Genomic DNA, 23,765 nt, shown 5'->3' on the forward strand with positions numbered 1-23,765 from the left:
ACCCCACAGTGCAGCAGGGGAATGACTCCTCTGCCTGAGCAGTGGGAGAAACCACAGGTGATAAATGGATCATAAAGCCCATTCCCTGTCTCCTTGCCTGGCTGGGAAGGAGGAAAGGTGGGGGGAAGGTGTTTTTAAGGGCTTGTTTTACTTCTCATTATCCTGCTCTGATTTTGTTAGCAATAAATTCAATTAATATCTTTAATTTTAGTCTGTTTTGCCTGTGACAGTATTTGGGGAGTGATTTCTCCCAGTCTTTATCTCAACCCACAAACCCTTTGTTAAATTTTCTCTCCCCTATGCAGCTGTGTAGGGGAGTGAGCAAGCGGCTTTGGTGGGTGCCAGGCATCTGGACTGCATCAACCCACTACATGAAGTTAAAATCTGATCTAGAAAGCCAAGAATCCTTTTATTTTCGTAAACAGATGACCCTTCTGCTTGAACACACTGATGGGTAAGAGCACAAATTGTTTTTAATGATAAATTCTAAAGCAATAAGAAAAACCTATGTAGAGGAAGTATTATACAAGCTACTGTTGTATAGTCACATCTTAAAGTGGAGCAATGAAAGGGTTTTTTTAACTGTTATTTAATATGGCTGTTAGCCACTTCATCTTTCATGTTAGTTTAAAACAGTCTGGGGTTTTTTTAGTGGGCGAGGGAAGCCACTGAGGTAGCTTCTGAGACAGAAGCTGTTCGAAACTTCTACTATGTCCAGCAGAGCCAATCCCTGAAGGCTCTGACAATAGACATGTTGCTGGCCCAATTAGAGAAGTTGGTAAAGCCTCTGTGATGACATATTTAAGAAGGAAAAAAAATGCACACAGTCCTCTTTTTTTTCCAAGGGGTGAGGAGGCGCCACAGCTGGGGCCCTCCTGGTGCCGGAAGCAGCCATGCAGTTGGCACTGGGAGCGGCTGGGGCCATGAGGCCGGTGCCATCTCGGCATGGCTCACAGTGAACTTTGCCTGTTTAGCCACTTCTAGCCAGCTGTGCTGCAAGCAGAAGGGCAGAGGTGGCAGCAGTGGCTTCTCCTTTTCAGCACCCCGCATGAAGAGAGGTGCTGAATGGTGCCAGCACCACCCACGAAGTGCCAGCGGGGACAACGTGGCCGACAGCGAGGGGCATGGCGAGCAATTCCCTGATACAGAGCCCAGACAACATCAACCTTTCAGCACTGCAAAACCCTATAAGAACTTTTCCATTGATAGAACTTGAGAATAGATGAACCTACGGACAACAATTTTCTCCCGAGTCAGAGAAAAGGAAAAGGTGAAGACACGTGAGTAAAAAACCATGGCAACACTAAGGTCAGTGAAAGGAAGGGGAGGAGGTGCTCCAAACATCGGAGCTCAGATTCTTCTACAAGCCGTGGTGAGGACTATAATACAACAAATTGTTTCCCTGTAATTCATGAAGTGCATGGGGGGATGCAGAGATCCACTCGCAGCCCATGAGAAAAGGTGCTCGTGCTGGAGCGACTGGATGCTGAAAAGCTGTAATCTAGTAGGAAATTGAAAAGAAAGAGAAGACCCTTGCTTCCAGGGATAGAAAAAGAGAGCCCTTCCTTCCATACTAGAGCAGCTTATCCTTAAAAGACTATACCCCATGAACTAAAATGACCCACGCCATGTAGTTTGGGAAGACTTATTTTTGCCTGTGGGAGGGACTCACGTTACAGCAGGTTTGGGCAGGACTACTACTCATGAAAATTAGAACCACACTGGAGAAGTTCAGAGAGAAGGGTCTCCCGTGGGAAGGACCCCACGGCATAGCAGAAGAAACTCCCTCAGAAAACTGATGAAAGATCTCGAGTGAAAAACTGACCAAAACTCTCATGCCCTATCTCCCTGTGCTGTCAGTGGGAAGAAAGGAAGGGCTGGAGGGGAGAAAAAGGTGTTCTAAAGGTTTCTTTTAGTTCTCATTATCCTCTTTTAATTTTGTTAATTTTAATTCTGCTAATAATTTTTTATACCTTTTGAATTTTGAATCACTTTTGCCCTTAAAGTGTTTTCTCCTAATCTTTATCTAAACTCATGAGCCCTTCAGTTTTTCTTTCCACCTCTTCTGCTCAACTATAGCAGAGGAGAATGAGTGAATAATTTTTTCGTGAGTGCCTGGTACTTAGCCAGTGTCAAACCTCAACATCCTTCTAGCAGTTAAAAGCATTTTGAGGAAGTTCTGAGAATAGCCCTGGCAAAATTGTACCTGTCAGTCTCATCTCTGACACCATGTGCCATATGATATTCCTGGACAAAGGTTCTACTACAGGAGTAAGATGTGAATATAATATGCTGGCCAACTCACAGAAGTGTCCTCCAGTTTGGTAGCTATGAGAGACTGGAGGAGATTGCTGCCTCGAAACATTTTGGGTGCATGTGTGTGAGGGAAGGGGTAGGTTGGGCCTTGCCTTTGGTAAGGCAATACACTGCCCTGTATACTCCATGCCTCCCTGGGCCTGTATCCCAGCCCCACAGTGGCTGCCAATCACTATCACACCAGAGGCAATGCTCCACACCCCACCCCTGGAGCCCAATGCTGACCCTAGAGTGGCCAGATAACCACAGTTCCCACATGGGGGAATGGTCCAGGAAAGTCAAAGGATATTTAACCTGACACACAAAGCAAGCACATGTCTTCCTTGACCCTACCTCCTCTTGGAATTTCTATTAGCTGAACACCACTGGAACTAGGAGTGGTATCTATGTTTGGTTTTTTCTTTCTTTCTATATTTCTTCTAATTCCCTCTTCTTGGAATTTTGAGTAACTGAAAATTGGATGGGCTTGAAATTAGTTAAGTTGAATGAGCTAAGTTACTGCTTTGTGAAGTGTTTAATGTTGATTGAATGCTGCTACCTTGGTTTGAAAAGACAGGTGTCTACTAAGGAAGGCAGGAGCCTCCCTTGAAATGGAAAATCTAAACCTCCTCCTTCCAAATTATTATAATTTTGAAATTAAGGAGCACTCAGGCAAAGATCGGGGAATAGGAATAACAGTTCCTTATTAGGAAAATTAAAAATACAAATGCAATAGTACAAACAAACAAAAAAAAAAACCCAACTGACAGAGTCAGAATACAACCTGACACCCTGTTGGTCAGGATGTTGGTAGCAGTCTGATTAAATGGTGGCTGCGGTCCTCCTGGAGTGACAGATGTGGTCCTGTTGAAGCAGTGATCCTGTAGAAGTGTGTAGTTTTCCTCTGAAGGTCTGGTGGGAGTGTAGGTAAGCCTTGTCTTCCTCTGGGAATCCAGTGGAGAAGAAAGCTGCTCCACTGGGAATCCACTGGGAGAAGGTTGCCTGTGGGTGTTCTGAATCTCAGATTATATCCAGGTAAGAATGCTTGGCTCCTCACCATGGGCAGAGCATCTCACAATGGGATGATGTAATGTTTATCAGTCATGCAGTGAGACTCGATGGCTCATTAACAGAAGATATTTCCCAGGAGGGAGGATTGGTTGTAGAAGAGATAAAGAAAACTGCCCAATTAACAGAAGATAACTGCCCCACCTCTAACAGATGGCAACAGAATACACACCCCCAACCACATCTTAGAACCTAAGACATTATCCACCCCTTATTCTATTAATATCTGCATCATACCCAAATCAATAAACTCTACACAATGAAACCTTACACACAGTTCTCACTTAAGACTAGGTTCCCCTGTGGTACACAATGGGCTTCTCCATCTTTCTGCATTACCCACCAAGTGTAACCAGGTCCTTGAGCAAAAACAATCCCACAGGTGGATTTACCTTTGCCTGAGGTGGGACTAATCCAAACAGTCGTTGCTAAAATACCTTTAATGTGTACCACATGGACTTTATCTCCATCCACTGTGTGCAAGGGTCCATACTAGGCAGGACCAGCTCAATTGATGGACCCTTGGGTGTTGACCATCCAGGTAGCTTTTGCTAAGTTCATTTCCCAATTTCTAAAAGTTCCTCCGCCAAGTGCCTTCACGGTAGTCTTAAGTAGTCTAGTAGTCTGTTGCACTGTTCAACTTTCCTGCCAGCTGGTGCATAAAGGGATATGATATATCCATTCAATACCATATTCTCTGGCCCAGGTGTTTATAAGGCCGTTCTTGAAATGGGTCCCGTTGTCCGACTCAATTTTCTCAGGGGTGCCATGTCTTCACAGGACTTGCTTTTCCAGGCCCAATATGGTGTTCTGGGCAGTAGTGTGAGGCACAGGGTAGGTCCCTAGCCATCCAGTGGTGGCTTCCACCATGGTCAGCATATAGTGCTTGCCTCAGCGTGTGTGGGGCAGTGTGATGTAGTCAATATCCCAGGCCTCCCCATACTTATATTTGGACCACCACCCACCATACCATAGGGGCTTCACCCGCTTGACCTGAGGCATCATGGGCCCATCGAGCTAGGAACAACTCCGCCTTATGTTGCCAATCTAAGTCTATCCTTGACACCTCTATCTTTGCAGCCTGATCTACCTGCTCGTTGTTTCGGTGCTCCTCATTAGCCCGACTCTTGGGGACATGGGCATCTACATGATGGACTTTCACAGGTAGTTTCTCTACCCTGGTAGCGATGTCTTTCCACTCTTCAGCAGCCCGGATTGGTTTTCCTCTACGCTGCCAGTTGGCCTTTTTCCACCTTTCCAGCCAGACCCACAGAGCATTGGCTACCATCCATGAATCGGTATAAATGTATAGCTTTGGCCACTTCTCACTTTCAGCAATGTCCAGAGCCAGCGGATGAACGTTGAGTTCAGCAAGTTGACTAGATCCACCTTATCATTCAGTAGCTTGTGCAACCTGTCATGTGGGGCTCCATACGGCTGCTTTCCACTTGCGTTTCATCCGTACAATGTGACAGGAACCGTCAGCGCAAAGAGAGTATTGTGTTTCTTATGCTGGTAGTTGGTTGTACGGTGGAGCTTCTTCAGCCCTTATCACTTGTCCTTGCTCCTCTTCATCAGTGAGACCAAAGTTTTCACCTTCAGGCCAATTTGTAATTATCTCCAAAGTCTCAGGGCAATTCAGTTTTCCAATACAGGCACACTGTGTGATGAAAGCAATCCACTTGCTCCATGTCACATTGGTGGCATGGTGGGTAGAGGGAACCTTTGCTCTGAACATCCACCACACCACCGTTAGTCAGTGTGCCAGTAGGAGTTCTGCTTCTGTGCCAATCACCTCTGAGGCCGCTTGAACTCCTTCATAGGCGGCCAAGATTTCCTTCTCTGCGGGAGTGTAGCTGGCTTCAGATCCTCTGTAACTTCGGCTCTAGAATCCCAGTGGTCGGCCTTGAGTCTCCCCAGGCACCTTCTGCCACCGGCTCCAGGACAAGCCATTGTTCCCAGCTGCAGAGTAGAGCACATTCTTCACCTCTGGTCCTGTCCTGACTGGGCCAAGGGCTACTGCATGAGCGATCTCCTGTTTGATCTGGATGAAGGCTTGTTGCTGCTCAGGGCCCCAGTGGAAATCATTCTTCTTGCGGGTAACCAGGTAGAGAGGGCTCACAATCTGGCTGTACTTGGGAATGCGCATTCTCCAAAAACCTATGGTGGCTAGGAAAGCCTGTGTTTCCTTCTTGCTGGTCAGTGGAGACATTGCTGTGATCTTATTGATGACCTCAGTGAGAATCTGATGCCGTCCATCTTGCAACTTTACCCCCAGAAACTAGATCTCTCAGGCAGGTCCTTTGACTTTCCTCTTCTTAATGGTGCAGATGGCTTCCAGCAGAATCTGGATGATCCGCTCTCTTTTCTCAAATACTTCCATTGCCGTGTTCCCCCACACAATGATGTCATCAATACACTGCAGATGTTTTGGAGTTTCACCTTTTTCCAGTGTAGTCTGGATCAGTCCATGGCAGATGGTAGGACTGTGCTTCCACCCCTGGGACAGTCGGTTCCAGGTGCACTGCATGCCCCTCCACGTAAAGGCAAACTGAGGCCTGCATTCTGCTGCCAGAGGAATGGAGAAAAACGCATTGGCAATGTCAGTAGTGGTGTACCACTTTGCTGCCTTGGACTCCAGCTTGTACTGGAGTTCCAGCATGTCCAGCACAGCAGCGCTCAGTGGTGGAGTCACTTCATTCAAGCCACGATAGTCCACAGCCAATCTCCATTCTCCTTCAGATTTGTGCACAGGCCAAATAGGGCTGTTGAGGGGTGAGTGGGCCTTACTGACCACCCTTTGGCTCTCCAGTTCATGGAATATTTTGTGGATGGGGATCATGGCGACTCGATTCATCTGATACTGCCGGCAGTGCACTGTCAAGGTGGGATTTGGTACTCGTTGCTCTTCCACCCTCAGGAGTCCTACTGCAGATGGATTTTCTGATAGTATTCAATTGCTTAATGTCCTCTGCCTCTACAGAAGCTATTCCAAAAGCCCACCTGAGTCCCTTTGGGTCTTTGTAATAGCCATCCTGGAGGAAGTCTATGCCTAGAATACACGGGGCCTCTGGGCCAGTCACAATAGGATGTTTTTTCTACTTCTTCTCAGTCAGGCTCACCTCGGCTTCCACCAGGGTCACTTGCTGCGATCCCCCTGTCACCCCGGCAATGGAAACAGGTTCTGCCCCCACATGTCCCGATGGCATTAGGGTACACTGTGCACCAGTATCAACTAATGCTTCATATTTTTGTGGCTCTGATGTGCCAGGCCATTGGATCCACACCGTTCAAAGATCAGGTTTTCCCATGCCTATTCCTGGCTAGAGGCAGGGCCCCTCTAGCCCTGGTTATTATTTCTTTCCTGGGTGTACATACTAGAGGTTCCTTCGAGGGGATCTGACAGATCATACTCGGCAGCTCGGTCATGGGAGGCTGAGGCTACCTTCACTTTAGTGGAACTCTCTCGGTTAGTGTTTCCCTCCTTGAGTTGACGCACCCATGCTGCCAGGACAGAAATAGGTTTCCCATCCCACCTTCCTGTGTCTTCCCCATTGTCGCGCAGGAAGAACCACAGGTCAGCTTGTGGGGTGTACCCTCTCTCTCTAGCTGGGGGACGTTGGGCTCTGACTTTGGGGCCTGTGACTCGCACTGGTGCAATATGGGAACTGTGCCTCCTCACCTCCTCCCTCACCACCTCTCACCTCCTCTTTGAGGTCCTTAACCATGGCAGAAACACGAGCCTGCATCGAGCCATTGATCATACTCTCATAATTTCTAAGCTTGTTGGCAACAGAACCCACTGTCTCTCAGTTGTTATTGGCATTAATCGTTGCAATTAAGGTGTTGTATTGAGATGGCCCTAGATTTGCCAGATTCCACAACATTTGCCCTGTGCACCTGACCTTATCAGGGTCATTATCATGCCGTCCATCCCTCCCAAAGAGTACCTCCAATACTGCCACTTGTCTCAACTGTTGGATCCCTTCCTCAAGGGTCTTCCAGTGCATTCTAGGATGGTGCTGCTGCATTCTCTCCCTGTGGACAAACTTTTCTCTGACACTCATTAAAAGCCGCTCCCAGAGGGAAAGGGACCCTGGCTCCCTTACAAAAATCTGATTCATACCTGAGTCCTGGGTCAAGGGTCCCAAATTCCTTGCCTCACCACCATCCACTTGCACGCCTGTACCCATAAGGTCCCAGACCCGGAGTAACCAGGTTGTATAAGCCTCACGTCCCTGTCGTACAGTGTCTTTGTGCAGATTACAGAGACTTTCATACATCGGGGACTCGGTGATGCTCTCAACCGTTGGCTCCCCTGCAGGTTGTGAGGGCCTTCTTGTTATCCTTATCTGGATGCTCTGATTTCATCTTGCACTTCCTCGTTTCCACAGGGGTGACTGCTGCTGGCTGTGACTGCTCTTGCAGTTCAGCTGGAACCTGGATGGTTGTAACATCTGTGGGTTCTACTGCTGCACCATTAGACTCTCCTTCTTTGAAGCAGGGAGAAGGGTTTCTCACCAGCTGGGGAAATGTACTCCTTCACTATCTGGCTCATTTCACGTATCTCCTTGACCAGAACCCCCACCTGATCGAGGTGGTTCATTTCTGAGGTGGGCTGTGGGGCAGGGTCAGGCTCTGGGACAGCAGCATCCCTAGTCCCCAGGGCAATGTCAGGTTCTGGGGCAGCATCCCTGTGTTCTGGGGTAGGTGTCAGGGTGGTTATCCAAGTCAGTCTTAGAACAGGCCTATCAGCAACACCAGCTACTGTATGATATCATTAGCATTTAGAGAAGATTTGAACCCTTCAAAAACTGGTGGGGCAGACCCAAAGAGCTGGGTGAAGGGTTGGGAGAAAATTTCACCCGGTGTCATTTCCTCACAGTAAGTACCATTATTAAAGTAACCTCAAAAACATAGAGTAAGTGTGTGATAGCTCTGAATCCATGTGCCTGCCTTCCAGAGGAAGTTAAAAATCCATGAATTCTTCACCTTATTAATGCATAAAGCAAACTGGATAACAGCCACAGTAGCTTTAGGTATAGGACCCATGTTTAGATAACGGCCAGCAAATGGGGGAAATATAGCCACAACCACATGCAGGAGATTAGGCTTTTCAGCCTTTGCTTTCCTTCTTCTCCTCTGAATCTGTTACATCCCTATTGGAGAATGTTCAGTTTCCCCTGAATGTTAAAGAGACTTTTTTTTTTTTTTTTGGTATTTAATCTGGTAAGCTTTCTCTATACAGTCTGCAGCTTCTCTAGAATAAGGGCTGAGATTTCTAGAGGGGCTGATGAGACCCCTGACCCAGGAGTAGACCCAGGTGTGAGAAATCCTGAGTGGTGTGGGAAATGGGAGGATATGGGCCAAATCCTAAAGAAATTTTCTGACCCTATAACCTGGGACTTTCCATGTGAACAAATTCAGAACCCAGCTGAGGTGGCAAAGTACCTGAAAGAGAAGTGCCATGATAACCCTAAGGAGAAAAAGATCATTACAGTGAGCTGGGCCCTGGCATATGCTTATCACACCCTGCTGGATACTGTAGGGCAGCAGACAGAGGAAAGGGGGCAGGGAGATAAATCAGCAGCTATCCCAGTCACTCAGGCTGCAGCCAACACCCCAGGCTCGAGGACAGCAGCTAAACCAGACAGTAAGCCTCAACCAATGGCTGTTGCTACTAGCACGAAAAGTGGAAAGTGCACAGACAAGACCGATCGACCAGTGGATGACGATGATGATTATGAGGCAGGAGAAGGACCCTCAACGCCTCCTGACATAAAATCAGGAGTCAAAGCAACTGGTACAAGATCAGAGGCCAATATTGAGTCCTTTTCCCTAAAGGAACTTCGTGGCCTAAGAAAGGATTACACTCGATGACCTGGTGAGTCTATAATTAGTTGGTTAGTCCGTCTTTGGGATGCTGCAGGCGAGGATACAATTCAGGATGGCACTGAAGCGAGGCATTTGGGATCCCTGTCACATGATCCTGTCATCGACCAAGGAATGATGAGGGGAGCTAACCCTCACAGCCTCTGGACACGGGTCCTGGAAAGTGTAGCACAAAGGTACCTGTGTACAGACAATCTTTATATGCAGCAGACCCAGTGAAAGACTATAGAACAAGGGATCCAACACCTGAGAGAAATGGCAGTGGCAGAGATTATCTTCTCGGATGACACCACAACTAGGAATCCAGACTTGGTACCATGTACATCTGCAATGTGGCGAAAACTTGTAAGGCTTGGGCCACATGAATACGCTTCTGCTTTTGCAATAATGAAGCAGGATGAGAGAGATGAGACCGTGCTCGATATGGCAAAGAAGCTCCGAGCATGTGCAGATGCTGTACATGGCCCAACACACGCCAGAATCACAGCAGTGGAAACGCGTCTGCAGAAATTAGAAGACAAAATAGAGGAGAATCACCAGAAACTCAGGGAGGAGATTAAAGAGGACCTTCTCCAAATCTCGGCAGTACAAATTAGAGGCCCTGGTATCCAACACAGATGTTCCCCAGATGGGGAGAGAAGCTACACCCCACAAGCTGAGCTGTGGTTCTTCCTGTGTGATTGCGGAGAAAACATGAGGAGATGGGACGGAAAATCTACTGCTGCTCTGGCACAACGGGTGCATGAATTGAAGGAAGGCTAGACTCAGAGAGGAAGTTCCACCAAAAGGAAAGCAGCTCCAGTTGCCCGTAGCCAAGCCGCCAGGTATGATGATGATGATGACATGCCTGATCCCCTTGAAGGAACCTGTAAGACATATGCCCAAGGAAAGAAGTATAAACAGGCTTAGAGGGGCCGTGCTTCTAGCCAGGTAGAGGCGAGGGAAAAACGTGTTTTCTGGACTGTGTGGATTCGTTGGCCTGGCACATCAGAACCACAAAAATATAAGGCTTTGGTCGATACTGGTGCGCAATGCACACTAGTCCCATAAAGACATGCGGGGGCAGAATCTGTCTCCATCGCTGGCGTGACAGGGGGATCACAGGACTTTACCTTGGTGGAAGCTGATGTGAGCCTGACTGGAAATGAGTGGAAAAAACACCCTATTCTGACTGACCCAGAGGCCCCATGCATTTTGGGCATAGATTACCTCCGAAGTGTCACCCTGATTTTTTAAAATTTTCTAAAGCCTTCTGAGTTTACATTCTTGTAGAAAACTTTCTCACGCAACTTTCTGTAAACAACCTATTGTTTTGCATTCCATCATAGAGGCGGAGAAAATTCATGTACTGGTAGTTTGTCCAGTGTCATTGGAGAGGTGGCATGTTCACCCTCCAATCCACTGGCACCTTTTGAGAACTATAAATTATTGGAGTCAGAGGAAATAAATAAGTCTCTTCATCGTGACCATAGCTGAGGTGCGTCGTTTTTCCTTGTGTCATCTGGTGACACCGAAGGGGGTATTTTAAAGACCCAAAAGGACTCAGGTGGGCATGTGGGATAGCAGCTGCAGTGACAGAGGGCATCCAGCAATTGAACACCTTGCCAGGACTAACCGAGAATCCAACTACAGTAGGACTTCTGAAGGGAGAAGAGCAAAAGGTACCAATTTCCACTTCAACAGTGCATCGCCGACAGTACAGAACAACTCGAGATGCTGTGGTTCCCATCCCTAAGATGATTCAAGAGCTGGAGAGCCAAGGGGTGGTCAGCAAAACCCACTCACCCTTCAACAGCCTCATTTGGCCTGTGCATAAATCAGAAGGAGAATGGAGATTGACAGTGGACTACCGTGCATTGAATGAAGTGACTCCACCACTGAGTGCTGCTGTGCAGGACATGTTAGAGCTCCAGTACAAGCTGGAGTCCAAGGCAGCGAAGTGGTACACCACTACTGACATTGCTAATGCGTTTTTCTCCATTCCTCTGGCAGCAGAATGCAGGCCTCAGTTTGCCTTTACGTGGAGGGGAGTGCAGTATACCTGGAACCGACTGCCCCAGGGATGGAAGCACAGTCCTACCATCTGCCATGGACTGATCCAGGCTGCACTAGAAAAGGGTGAGGCTCCAGAACATCTACAGTATATTGATGATATTACTGTGTGGGGGAACACAGCAGCAGAAGTGTTTGAGAAAGAAGAGGAAATCACCCGAATCCTCCTGGAAGCTGGTTTTGCCATCAAGAAGAGTAAAGTTAAGGGACCAGCTTGTGAGATCCAGTTCCTGGGAGTGAAGTGGCAAGATGGACGGCGTCAGATTCCTACAGATGTCATCAACAAGATCACAGCTATGTCCCCACCAACCAACCAAAAGGAAATGCAAGCTTTCTTAGGCGCCATAGGCTTTTGGAGAATGCACATTCCTGAGTACAGTCAGATCGTGAGCCCTCTTTACCTGGTCACCCGCAAGAAGAACGATTTCCATTGGGGCCCTGAGCAGCAACAAGCTTTTGCCCAGATTAAGCAGGAAATTGCTCATGCAGTAGCCCTTGGCCCAGTCAGGACGGGACCAGATGTGAAGAACGTGCTCTACTCTGCAGCCGGGAGCCATGGTCTGTCCTGGAGCCTTTGGCAGAAGGTGCCTAATGAGACTCCAGGCCGACCATTAGGATTTTGGAGTCAGAGATACAGAGGGTCTGAAGCTAACTACACCCGAACAGAGAAGGAAATCTTGGCTGCCTATGAAGGAGTCCAAGCGGCCTCAGAGGTGATTGGCACAGAAGCAGAACTCCTCCTGGCACCCCGACTACCAGTGCTGGGGTGGATGTTCAGAGGAAAGGTTCCCTCCACCCACCATGCCACCAGAGCTACATGGAGCAAGTGGATTGCTCTCATTACGCAGCACGCCTGTATTGGTAAACTGAATCGCCCTGGGATTTTGGAAGTAATTACAAATTGGCCCGAATGTGAAAGTTTTGGTGCACAGATGAAGAACAAGAACCAGTGGCACGTGATGAAGAAGTTCCACCATACAACCAACTGGCAGCAGAGGAAACAAGTTACACTCTTTTCACTGACGGTTCCTGTCGCATCGTAGGGATGAATTGGAAGTGGAAAGCAGCTGTATGGAGCCCCACATGAGGGGTCGCAGAGGCCACTGAAGGAGAAGGTGGATCAAGCCAACTTGCGGAACTCAAAGCCGTTCAACTGGCCCTGGACATTGCAGAAAGTGGCCAAAGCTCTACCTCTACACTGATTCATGGATGGTAGCCAATGTTCTGTGGGGATGGCTGGAGAGGTGGAAAAAGGCCAACTGGCAGCGTAGAGGAAAACCAATTTGGGCTGCTGAAGAGTGGAAAGACATTGCTACCCGGGTAGAGAAACTACCTGTGAAGGTTCGCCATGTAGATGCCCATGTCCCCAAGAGTCAAGCTAATGAAGAGCAGCAAAACAATCAGCAGGTAGATCAGGCTGCAAAGATAGGGGTGTCAAAGATAGACCCCGATTGGGAACACAAGGGAGAGTTATTCCTAGCTCGATGGGCCCATGATGCCTCAGGCCATCAGGATAGAGATGCCACCTATAAGTGGGCACGAGACCGAGGGGTGGATCTAACCGTGGACAGGATTTCTCAGGTTATCCATGACTGTGAGATGTGTGCTGCCATCAAACAGGCCAAGCGAGTGAAGCCCCTGTGGTATGGTGGGCGGTGGTCCAAGTACAGGTATGGGGAGGCCTGGCAGATTGACTACATCACGCTGCCCCAAACACGGAACGGTAAAATGTGGTCCTGTTGAAGCAGTGATCCTGTAGAAGTGTGTAGTTTTCCTCTGAAGGTCTGGTGGTAGTGTAGGTGGGCCTTGTCTTCCTCTGAGAATCCAGTGGAGAAGAAAGCTTTGCCCGAAACCAGGACATACCCGAACCAGGGTAAGCTAGACCACGTGGTGATACTTAACGAGGTTTCTATATCAGCACACAAAAATTAGGTTACTCAAGAACTATTATTTCTTTTTCACCCTTTTTCTCTCAATGCCCTCAGGCCTCACGTTGGGCCCCAAAATCTGTCTTAGTTTGAAAAGACTGCTAAGACTGCTAAGGAAGGCAGGAGGCTCCCTTGAAATGGAAAATGTAAACCCCCTCCCTCCAAATTATTATAATTTTGAAATTAAGGTGCTCTCAGGCAAAGATATGGGAATAGGAATAAGAGTTCTTTATTAGGAAAATTAAAAATAAAAATGTAATAGTACAAAAAAACCCAAAATACTGACAGAGTCAGAATACGACCTGACACCCTGTTGGTCAGGATGTTGGTAGCAGTCTGATTAAATGGTGGTTGCAGTCCTCCTGGAGTGACAGATATTGTTATGTTGAAGCAGTGATCCTGTAGAAGGGTGTAGTTTTCCTCTGAAGGTCCAGTGGTGGTGTAGATGGACCTTGGAATCCATTGGAGAAGAAAGCTGCTCTGCTGGGAATCCAGTGGGAAAAGGATACCTGTGGTGTTCTGAATCTCAGATTATATCCAGGTAGGATTGCTTGGTTTCTCCCCCTGGGCGGAGCATCTCACAATGGGATGATGTAATTTTATCAGAAATGGAATTGGACTCAGTGGCCCATTAAGAGAAGATATTTCCTGGAGGAAGGATTGGTTGTGGAAGAGATAAAGAAATCTGCCCAATTAACAGAAGATAACTGCCCCACCTCTAACAGATGGTAATAGAATACACACCCCCAGCTACATTTTGCAACCTAAGACAGCTGCTCTAAACCTTTTGCCAAGGTTCTCTGATTTTCTGAAGTTGCCAATAAAGTTTTTCTTTTTATTTTGACCTCTTGATAATATCTTGTTGGTATTTCTCCCATGCATGTACCTCAGAGTACATGAAAAAAATGTAAGCCCTTTTAAGTGTCTCATCAAGCGATGATTTTGTTGTCTTAAAGTAGCAAAATGGAAACATTTCAGATAAAACCAGTTACTAGTTATAAATGGGGAACAGTTTTGAAACCAACTGGAACTTAGTTTTTGTGGTCACAAAACACACATCATTCTCAGAAATTGGAATTAGGAGCTTTCAAGTTATATAGTGACAGTGAGCATACAACTTCAATATTAACATACTGCACTTGATATAACAAACCTTTTGTGCAATAGATGAGAGCTGTGTTTCTAGATGGTACTAATTACTGGAACTTAACCTTGAACTTCCAATTATTCAAATGACGAGAGCATTTGAAGTTACACACGTAGGCATAGTTATAGGTATATGCTAAGAATACCTTCCAAAACAGGAAAAGTGTTCCTTCCTCTCCATCCATACCTTATGTTCCCATCTTCATCTCCATCTGAACACAGTCCTGAGTAGGTACTTTAAGTGGCTCTGATTGAGCAGGATTTTGGACATGACCATCTCCAGAGGTCCCTTCCAACCTCAACTATTCTGTGATTCAACAACAGTCCTCTAACCTCCAATAAGAAGCTGAATAATCAGTACAAGAGATATATCAACTATATTGAGTGATTTTATCAGCCTGCCAGAGACACTGAACTGATAAAAACCAGGTAGCTGTTGGACTAGATGCTTTACAGCAAGCCAACATTCACTTGGTCAAAATAATTCTTAACAACCCTGGAGAAAACTGAAAAGAATTGCCTTGCTAATTACTTAAGACATAATAAGCCAAGGAAGTTGCTCTACTACTTCTCAGAAACAATACCATGACAGTGTCACTGGTATCATTAGGAACAGAAGGTACACAAAAGAGTAGACAAGTTAAGCAGCCAGCTTACAGCACCATTTGTTTTGATTTTGTTATTTTGAAGCCAGGAGCATGTTCCACCACACCATACTGTTTTGAGAAATATTTAAGACAGATTGAATTCTAGCTCTGAGCAGTATCTTTGTTTGTCTGGTTTAGGAAGCAAATGAGAGAAGTAAAAATAGACTCAAAAGACAAGCAGATCAGAATGTTCATAGATACAAGAGTACAACTGGTAAAAAGCTGGCAGATAGCAAATAAATAAATTCATTATCTTGCAGCAGGATCATTGGGCCACAAAGGAGACCATATAAAAATTAAGTTTTGATTGGTCATTTTTATTAATCCTTAACCACATATTTAAGTGAGGCATTTCTTATTCTGTAGTTCAACTTTTTACTTGCAAGACTGAATAAAAAGCTGAAAGAAAAATGGAATTCCCCAGGGCCCTCTTATCAGAAAGATTACCCAGAAAGATCAATACTGAGTTTCTATAGCATGATAAATTGTGTTAGAAATTTCACATGAACTGCCCTGTACTGCATTGAATGATTGCTGATTTGAAGAAGATACATGACATACAACAAACTGGACTTTAATGTTCCACAGAAATATTAATCCTTAAGAGATAAGCACATATACAAGTAAATAATTTTTATTATACCAATCATCTACATGACACTATGCATCTCAAATGTAGAAGAAGATATTCTCTTCACTTGCCTGCTGAACCAGATTAGTCCAATTTAGGAAAAAAAATCACTGCTGAGCAAAAAGCAAGCATAGTTCTATGATATATTAAAAGCTTCACTTTCAATCCAGCTGTTCACGTGACTTCCATAGAAAGGAGCTACAAATCTAGCGTTCACTTCAGCAAACATCAAATCAGTATCACAACTGCAGTTCAGCTTTGATTTTGAAGGGGGAAGTAGGGGGAAGGGGAAGGTATTATTCTGTCATGAACAAGTAGGAAACAGTCACAGGCTGAATTTCACTTTAACCAGAGAACAGGCATGGCATCAGGAAGTGCCTATGCAAGAAGGAAGACAAGGTACTTAATAAAAAAAAAAAAAAAAACAAAAAACAAACAAAAAAAAAAAAACCCCAAAAAAAAAACAACAACTCAGAGGCTGAACAGATTAGTCTCTATGGACTGTCTAGGCTTGGACATGAGTCAGCAACAACAGTAGGATTCATCCTATTGAAGAGACAGGGATACCAAATTTTACTTACCATGAGACTCAGATCCCAACTTCTTAGAAGCCATTTAGAACCTGAAAAACATTTTAAAACAGCTTTAACAACATGTACTACAGCATAAGCCTATGCAGTTCTACACTGTCTTATCTCTAGATTAAGGGATACTTACAGACACTTTCTGTTTATCCTGTTCCCTAGACAGATAAGAAAAAATTATTTTATAGCTCTGAGAATTTATTAAGCAAATTACTTAGCCCAGGGTCTGACAACCTAACTGGCAAAATGAAGAAGAAAGGTCAAAACAGCCAAGAAGCAGCTAGGTTGATCAGAAAGGCAGTTTTCCAGACCACAGTGCTCAGAGGTCACTCTGTCCCAGCACCATAAGGCACACCCTGCCTCCCCTAGCATTAAGACTAGCCCTTCCTACTGGAAATACCACACTTATCCTCTTCAGTTTAATACTCGCTGCTCTAAAAAGGGATACTATCATACTGGGTATGCAGTCAGCCAGCATGGCACTTGTCTTGACACACTGGATAATGCACAATACAGGTATACAATAAATGGTACAATTAGGAAGATAATTTTGGATACACACAAGAAAATAATGTTAACAAGAGGCCTCATTCACTGCCCACAGAATTTTATTAGCAACTTAAAATTTGGATGCAAATCCTATATGGCCAAGATGTTAAACACAGAAACGCCTAGCCAGCTTTTAACAGAGCCAGCCTGTCCTGAGAAAGAGCTGATCCAGGATGCTCATGGTGTGTTCAATAACATAACTGGTTCTTTTGCTAGATTAGAAATACATCACAATATCTTTCTTAAGACACCACAGCATAATTCTTCAAATAAATTATTTTTAAAATCCTCCTTGTGGCATTATACATAACAAAGAATCAGAGTTGCCCGTTGTTTCTGAAGCCCTCCAGCTATATGAAATGTCCAACAGCCATTCTTCCAAAACATGAAGTTATCTGGTTGTTGTGGTTTAACGTAGTTTGGTTTTTAGTTAAGGAAAAAATTCACGAGCTACAGAAATGATTCCCTGTAAGGACCTTGGCAGCTTCCTTCAGACCTGACAGAACCAACCAGCTGGCTAGTTTGAATACTGATGTTATGAACAGTTTCCAGGTGTTCCCCAGAGACGCGGGCAGGGCTTTCCTAGTTCCCATAGCAACACTAAAAGAAAACAACTAACTCTAGCTAAGTACCGATATTGAAATGCTAATTAGCTAATTGCTCTGTTTGTTTTCTCTAAACTACCTGGCCTCCCACCCCTCCACGCTGCCATTCTGGGACTAACATGCAAATAAAAACCCCTTAGGATCATGGGAGTATTTTTAGGAGATAAAAATGAATATAAATCAAAAACTGAACACAATAGAGGAGTCTAGATAAATGCCCTAGCTGAGGAAGAGGGAAACACATCCCCTGACTGGCTTTTAACCGTCGCCATCACCTAAGAGAGAACAGACTATATTAGGCTCTGAGAAGCAGGGAGATAGAGACAGAGAGCCCTGGTGCTGCCACCACGGAAGGAGCGGGGACAGCTGTTGTTCTGGACTTCAGCAACAGACTCTGCACACCACGCCTCCTCATCCTCGGGCCACCGGTGTGCCACGGAAGGAGAAAGGACAGCTGCTGCTCGGGACTCCAGTGACCGACTCTGCACGCCGCCTTCCTTCTGGCTGCCTGGGAAAGCTACGGCTGCGGGGGCGAGCTCTGCGTCGAGCCCCCTGCCCAGCTGATCTTTTTAATAAAGAGCTGAACATTAATAAAGGCATTAGCCCTGTTCATTTCAATTTGGGGGCTCGTCCGGGATAGCCACGCCCGAAGAGGACCCCCGGACAGCTGGACAGCTCAACCATCTGCTTCGAGGGACCCTCGGGAGTTGCTGGCTACCTTCGGACCCTAGGATCCGCGTGAGACAAGCAACGCAGAGGAGCATCGGATGGGTAAGAAAAACCGGGAGACGAGCGAATGAGTGAGTGAGACGGGGGCCGGCAGCTCGGACCCCCGAAGTGAGAGGGACCCGCTAGTACCGCGTTTCCGGACTCCTGCGAAGGGGCCGGCTGGGAACGGGGGGAAGCGAGTGGCATAGAGGAGCGACTGAGGCGTCTCCTTAGAAGTAAAGCAGGCCCTCCTCTGAGCGTGTGGAGATGCCCTATGGGCAAAGTAAGTCCCTGGCAATCAGGGCAAGGGGAATATCCCCAGCAGGGCAGGTGGGATGTGGAGGTCCTAGAGGACATGTCCCCGGCGCCGGCAGGATGGGATAGGACGGCAGGTGGGATGTCCCTGACAGGTAGGGCAGGGTGTCCTAGCAGGCAGGACTGACATGTACCTGGCAGGTAGAGGGCATGTACCTGGCAGACAGAAAGCATGTCCCCGATAGACAAAAGGCATGTCCCTGCCAGGCAAGACAGGACAACAGGGCAGGTGGGATGTCCAAGCAAGCAGGAGCAGCAAGTCCCGCCAGGCAGAGGGCATGTCCCCAGCAGGCAGGACAGCATAACAGGGCAGGTAGGATGCCCATGGCAGGCATGGATGGAGGTCCCCGTCAGAGCAGATAGGGGAATGGCCCTGGAAGGCAGGGCAGGATGTCCCCGTCAGAGCAGGCAATAACCCAAGTAAGCAGAAAGGCAGGAAGGCAAGGAAGCTAAGTCTAGTAGGAGAGTACGGCAAGGGGGCTTGGCCGGAGTTCGAGTGTAAGGCTCGGCAGGACGTTCAACCTTACCTCGGCAGGGAGACCAAGGTTCCCAAGCCTAGTAGGGTCAGGCAAGGGGACTTGGCCGGAGTTCGAGTGTAAGGCTCGGCAGGACGTTCGACCTTACCTCGGCAGGGAGACCAAGCTTCCCAAGCCTAGTAGGGTCAGGCAAGGGGGCTTGGCCGGAGTTCGAGTGTAAGGCTCGGCAGGACGTTCGACCTTACCTCGGCAGGGAGACCAAGCTTCCCAAGCCTAGTAGGGTCAGGCAAGGGGGCTTGGCCGGAGTTCGAGTGTAAGGCTCGGCAGGACGTTCGACCTTACCTCGGCAGGGAGACCAAGCTTCCCAAGCCTAGTAGGAGAGTCAGGCAAGGGGGCTTGGCCGGAGTTCGAGTGTAAGGCTCGGCAGGACGTTCGACCTTACCTCGGCAGGGAGACCAAGCTTCCCAAGCCTAGTAGGGTCAGGCAAGGGGGCTTGGCCAGAGTTCGAGTGTAAGGCTCGGCAGGACGTTCGACCTTACCTCGGCAGGGAGACCAAGCTTCCCAAGCCTAGTAGGAGAGTCAGGCAAGGGGGCTTGGCCGGAGTTCGAGTGTAAGGCTCGGCAGGACGTTCGACCTTACCTCGGCAGGGAGACCAAGCTTCCCAAGCCTACTAGGGTCAGGCAAGGGGGCTTGGCCGGAGTTCGAGTGTAAGGCTCGGCAGGACGTTCGACCTTACCTCGGCAGGGAGACCAAGCTTCCCAAGCCTAGTAGGGTCAGGCAAGGGGACTTGGCCGGAGTTCGAGTGTAAGGCTCGGCAGGACGTTCGACCTTACCTCGGCAGGGAGACCAAGCTTCCCAAGCCTAGTAAGAAGGTTAGGCAAAAGGCCAAGTAAGAGTTTGGGCAGGACTTAGCAGGGGTACAATCCTAGAAAGTCCATCAAGAATTTCAAAACTTAGGCCAAAGAGAAAAAGAACAGAAGACAGTAGACGAGATTGTGACTAGTGATTGTCCTGGCCAAGAGACAATGTAAAATGCCAAGAGGGTAGGACCAAGAGTGGGAATTTAGTTAAAAGAGATTAAGTCTAGTCAAGTTATTCAAAATACGAAGTTGGGAGGGGCCAGATGAGCTTTAGCTGCCTGTCAGTATATTCCATTTTAGATAGAAGCACCATTTAAGGTATATATTATTTACGTTTTTTGTTTTTGAGGCCTGAAAATGGGAAGAGGTTATAGTAAAAGAGCAAATCCTTCCAAAGCAAAGAGAATTCCCCCTAACAGCCCCTTGGGGCAACTGTTAGACTAATGGGATTCTCGGGAGATCATGAAGGATCTAGACAAGAGTAAGATGATACATTACAGTATAAGAAGTATGGCCGAAGTTAGAATTACGGGGAGAGTGGCCGTGGTATGGAACCCAAGATCAGTGGATGTGTAATCAGAAGAGAGGGCCTTGATATAGAACAACTATCCCATGCAGCTTGCTGGCTGGAGAATTCTATAAATAATGAGACTGTGAGAATATGCAAGTTACAAAGAAATAGAGAGGAAGACAAAGGGAATAGAGAGGGGGAGACTAGAAAAATAAAGGAATGGGACCCCCTCGATTGCCTGTCCCCTTCTGCTCCTGTTACTTCCCCAACAGTTTCCCCAGTTGGTCCTTCAGCCCCTCCTATTAAGTCCCTGATTCCTTTCCCCCGTTTTCCCACCTCTGTTTCATCGTCCCTTCCCTTAGTTTCCTCAACCATCTCCCCAACTCCCTCTTCCCCTTCTCCAGCTGGAGTTTCCTTGCCTCCTCCCACTTGGGAGCTGAGGCCACCTTTGCCCAGGGTTGGTTCATCACCTGGCATGCCCCCTGGCCTCCAGTGTCTCTCTCCACTACTATTTCCCTGCTTGGTGCCTTAGAAAAAGGGCCGTATTGTAGCACCCGATCCAAAGCACCAAGGGTGGAGGGGCTCTTTCCCCTTAGAGGGGTTCCTATGGGTAGAGCAGCTGGGGGAGTTAGGTTTGTGGATGCACCTTTGGCAGCTTCTGAAGTCTGGGGATTTGGGAAAGAGCTAAGAAATTTAGTGGAAGACCCCGTTGGAATATCTAGCCAGTTGGACCAGTTTCTAGGGCTGAGTATTTGTACCTGGGGAGACCTGAACTATTCTAAGCATTCTGTTCTTTCTGAGAAAGGTCCAGATGATCTGAGCAGCAGGGGTGAAGATATGGGAAAGAGAGGGTGGATTGGGGCCCCCAGGGAACCAGGGAATGCCCTTGGTGGACCCCAACTGGAGTCCCAGCCAACAAGAAGGTAGGCAAAACATGAGAGACTATAGGTCCCTCATGATAAGAGGGATCAAAGAGTATCCCTAGGGGAAGCAACACGAAATTGGGCTTTGATGGTACTCAGGAGAAGGATGAGACCCCGGCAATTTGGCTTAACCAACTAAAACGAAATTTCCAGTTATATTCAAATATAGACCCAGATAGCCCAGAGGGTCAAGTCCTCTTAAAGGTCTAGTTTGCCACCAAATCCTGACCCGATATTAGACAAAAACCAGAAAAGATAGAGGACTGGCAAGCAAAGAACATCAATGAGTTGCTCAAAGAAGCCCTAAGAATGTATTTAAGTGGGAAAGTAATCACAGCAGCAGCAGCTATCCTGATAAAAGAAGCCCAAAAATTGATCCTGCAAGGGAAAATTAAAGTACAAACATATACTAGTGATCGTAGATCACCTCACTCACTGGGTGGAGGCTTTCCCAACCAAAAAGGAAACTGCAGGAAGTTGCAAGAATAATCTTAGAAAACATCATACCACGATATGGGCTAGTCAATAACATTGACTTGGACCAAGGTCCACATTTTGTCGCTCAAACTTTACATCAAGTAACAAAAGCCCTGGGGATAAGGTGGAGGTTGCACACCCCATGGCATCCTCAAAGCTCAAGAAGGGTGGAAAGGATGAATAGAACTCTTAAAAATGTGTTAACTAAATTAATTGAAGAAACAAAGATGAATTGGCTCAGGTGTTTACCTCTCGCTCTCTTGCGCATCAGAACCAGACCTTGGTCTGACACAGGGGTCTCTCCCTATGAAATAATGTTTGGACTCCTTTTTTTTTTTTTTTTTTAATCACCCCTTTCAGTACAGCAGATTATCTGGAAGGGGAGGCAGCAACTCAGAAATATTTAGAGGTCATAGGAAAATCCCTAGAAGGCCTCCGAAAGAAGGGGTATCTCTCCCAAACTTCCCCTCTGGACGCCAATGCCCACATCAGACTTGGGAATTGGGTGTTGATAAAGTCCTGGTACACTACCACTCCATTAACCCCCAAATTCGAAGGACCTTTCCAGGTACTACTCACCACACACACTGCGGTATGGACCTAAGAAAAAGGCTGGACCCATGTCACCAGAGTTAAAGGACCAGTGCCACCCCCAGACGCCAGACCGGACCCAACAGTGTCACCCGCCTCCTCTTGTGCATGGACAGTAATTAAGAAACCAGAGGACTTAAAATTAACTTTAAAGAAGACTTGCTAGAGGCTGATATACAGTAAGGTGTTAATAACTGTTGCTGAGTTAAAGTACCATAGAAAAGGTTTAAGTACTTGGTAATTGTGTAATAAGACTATGTGTCCTTTAGCCAAAGGAGTTACCTAAAAAAAAAAAACACTTGGTTTCTAAAGAACACTAGAATTACCCTCAGGCCTGAGTAAAAGCATACAAATGCCAAAAGAAGTTAGCCCTCAAAAGCCAAAGACTGTAAGTTGATGCGGGCTTAAGCCCGATCAAAGAAGTAGAGGAGGGATTTGTTATGAACAGTTTCCAGGTGTTCCCCAGAGACGCGGGCAGGGCTTTCCTAGTTCCCATAGCAACACTAAAAGAAAACAACTAACTCTAGCTAAGTACCGATATTGAAATGCTAATTAGCTAATTGCTCTGTTTGTTTTCTCTAAACTACCTGGCCTCCCACCCCTCCACGCTGCCATTCTGGGACTAACATGCAAATAAAAACCCCTTAGGATCATGGGAGTATTTTTAGGAGATAAAAATGAATATAAATCAAAAACTGAACACAATAGAGGAGTCTAGATAAATGCCCTAGCTGAGGAAGAGGGAAACACATCCCCTGACTGGCTTTTAACCGTCGCCATCACCTAAGAGAGAACAGACTATATTAGGCTCTGAGAAGCAGGGAGATAGAGACAGAGAGCCCTGGTGCTGCCACCACGGAAGGAGCGGGGACAGCTGTTGTTCTGGACTTCAGCAACAGACTCTGCACACCACGCCTCCTCATCCTCGGGCCACCGGTGTGCCACGGAAGGAGAAAGGACAGCTGCTGCTCGGGACTCCAGTGACCGACTCTGCACGCCGCCTTCCTTCTGGCTGCCTGGGAAAGCTACGACTGCGGGGGCGAGCTCTGCGTCGAGCCCCCTGCCCAGCTGATCTTTTTAATAAAGAGCTGAACATTAATAAAGGCATTAGCCCTGTTCATTTCAACTGACACCCTGTTAAACCACTTAAGAGAGCTGAATACGCTTCTGTGAAATCACATTTAAAAACAAACAAACTCCGGGAAAAACTCTCTTGCTTCCGGCTTTTGAACAGGTAACGACGCTGACCGGGCTGGGCTCTGCTCTGCCACACAGCCCGGCTGGCTCAGCTCGCGGTACAGCTCGGCTGAGATTCTGCCACCAGCGAGTTCCAACCATGGCTGGTGGGCCAGGCTGGCTCTGCTCGGCTTCGGGTGGAGCCGAGCCGGGCCCTGCTCCAGCCGTGAGCTGCCGAGCTATCCTGCTGGCACCGCGGAAAATCATGCGACTAAGAACAGAGGCAGCCCTGAAGCCCCGCGCAGAAAGCAGCCCCGTGGCTTGAATTGAA

General features: G+C 47.1%; 1 protein-coding gene across 1 annotated transcript in view; it reads right to left on the reverse strand.

Annotated features, from left to right (window-relative positions):
* LOC128822760 (ubiquitin-associated protein 1-like) overlaps positions 1–23,765 on the reverse strand; it is a 91,095-nt gene that overhangs the window by 52,724 nt on the left and 14,606 nt on the right. The window contains exon 2 of the mRNA XM_054004567.1: positions 16,241–16,281. Within this exon, the coding sequence (XP_053860542.1) occupies positions 16,241–16,274 (34 nt within the window). The 5' untranslated portion in view covers positions 16,275–16,281. The remainder of the gene's footprint in view (positions 1–16,240; positions 16,282–23,765) is intronic.

This window comes from Vidua macroura, assembly GCF_024509145.1.
Source record: "Vidua macroura isolate BioBank_ID:100142 chromosome W unlocalized genomic scaffold, ASM2450914v1 whyW_random_scaffold_68, whole genome shotgun sequence".
NCBI classification, from domain to species: Eukaryota; Metazoa; Chordata; class Aves; order Passeriformes; family Viduidae; genus Vidua; species Vidua macroura.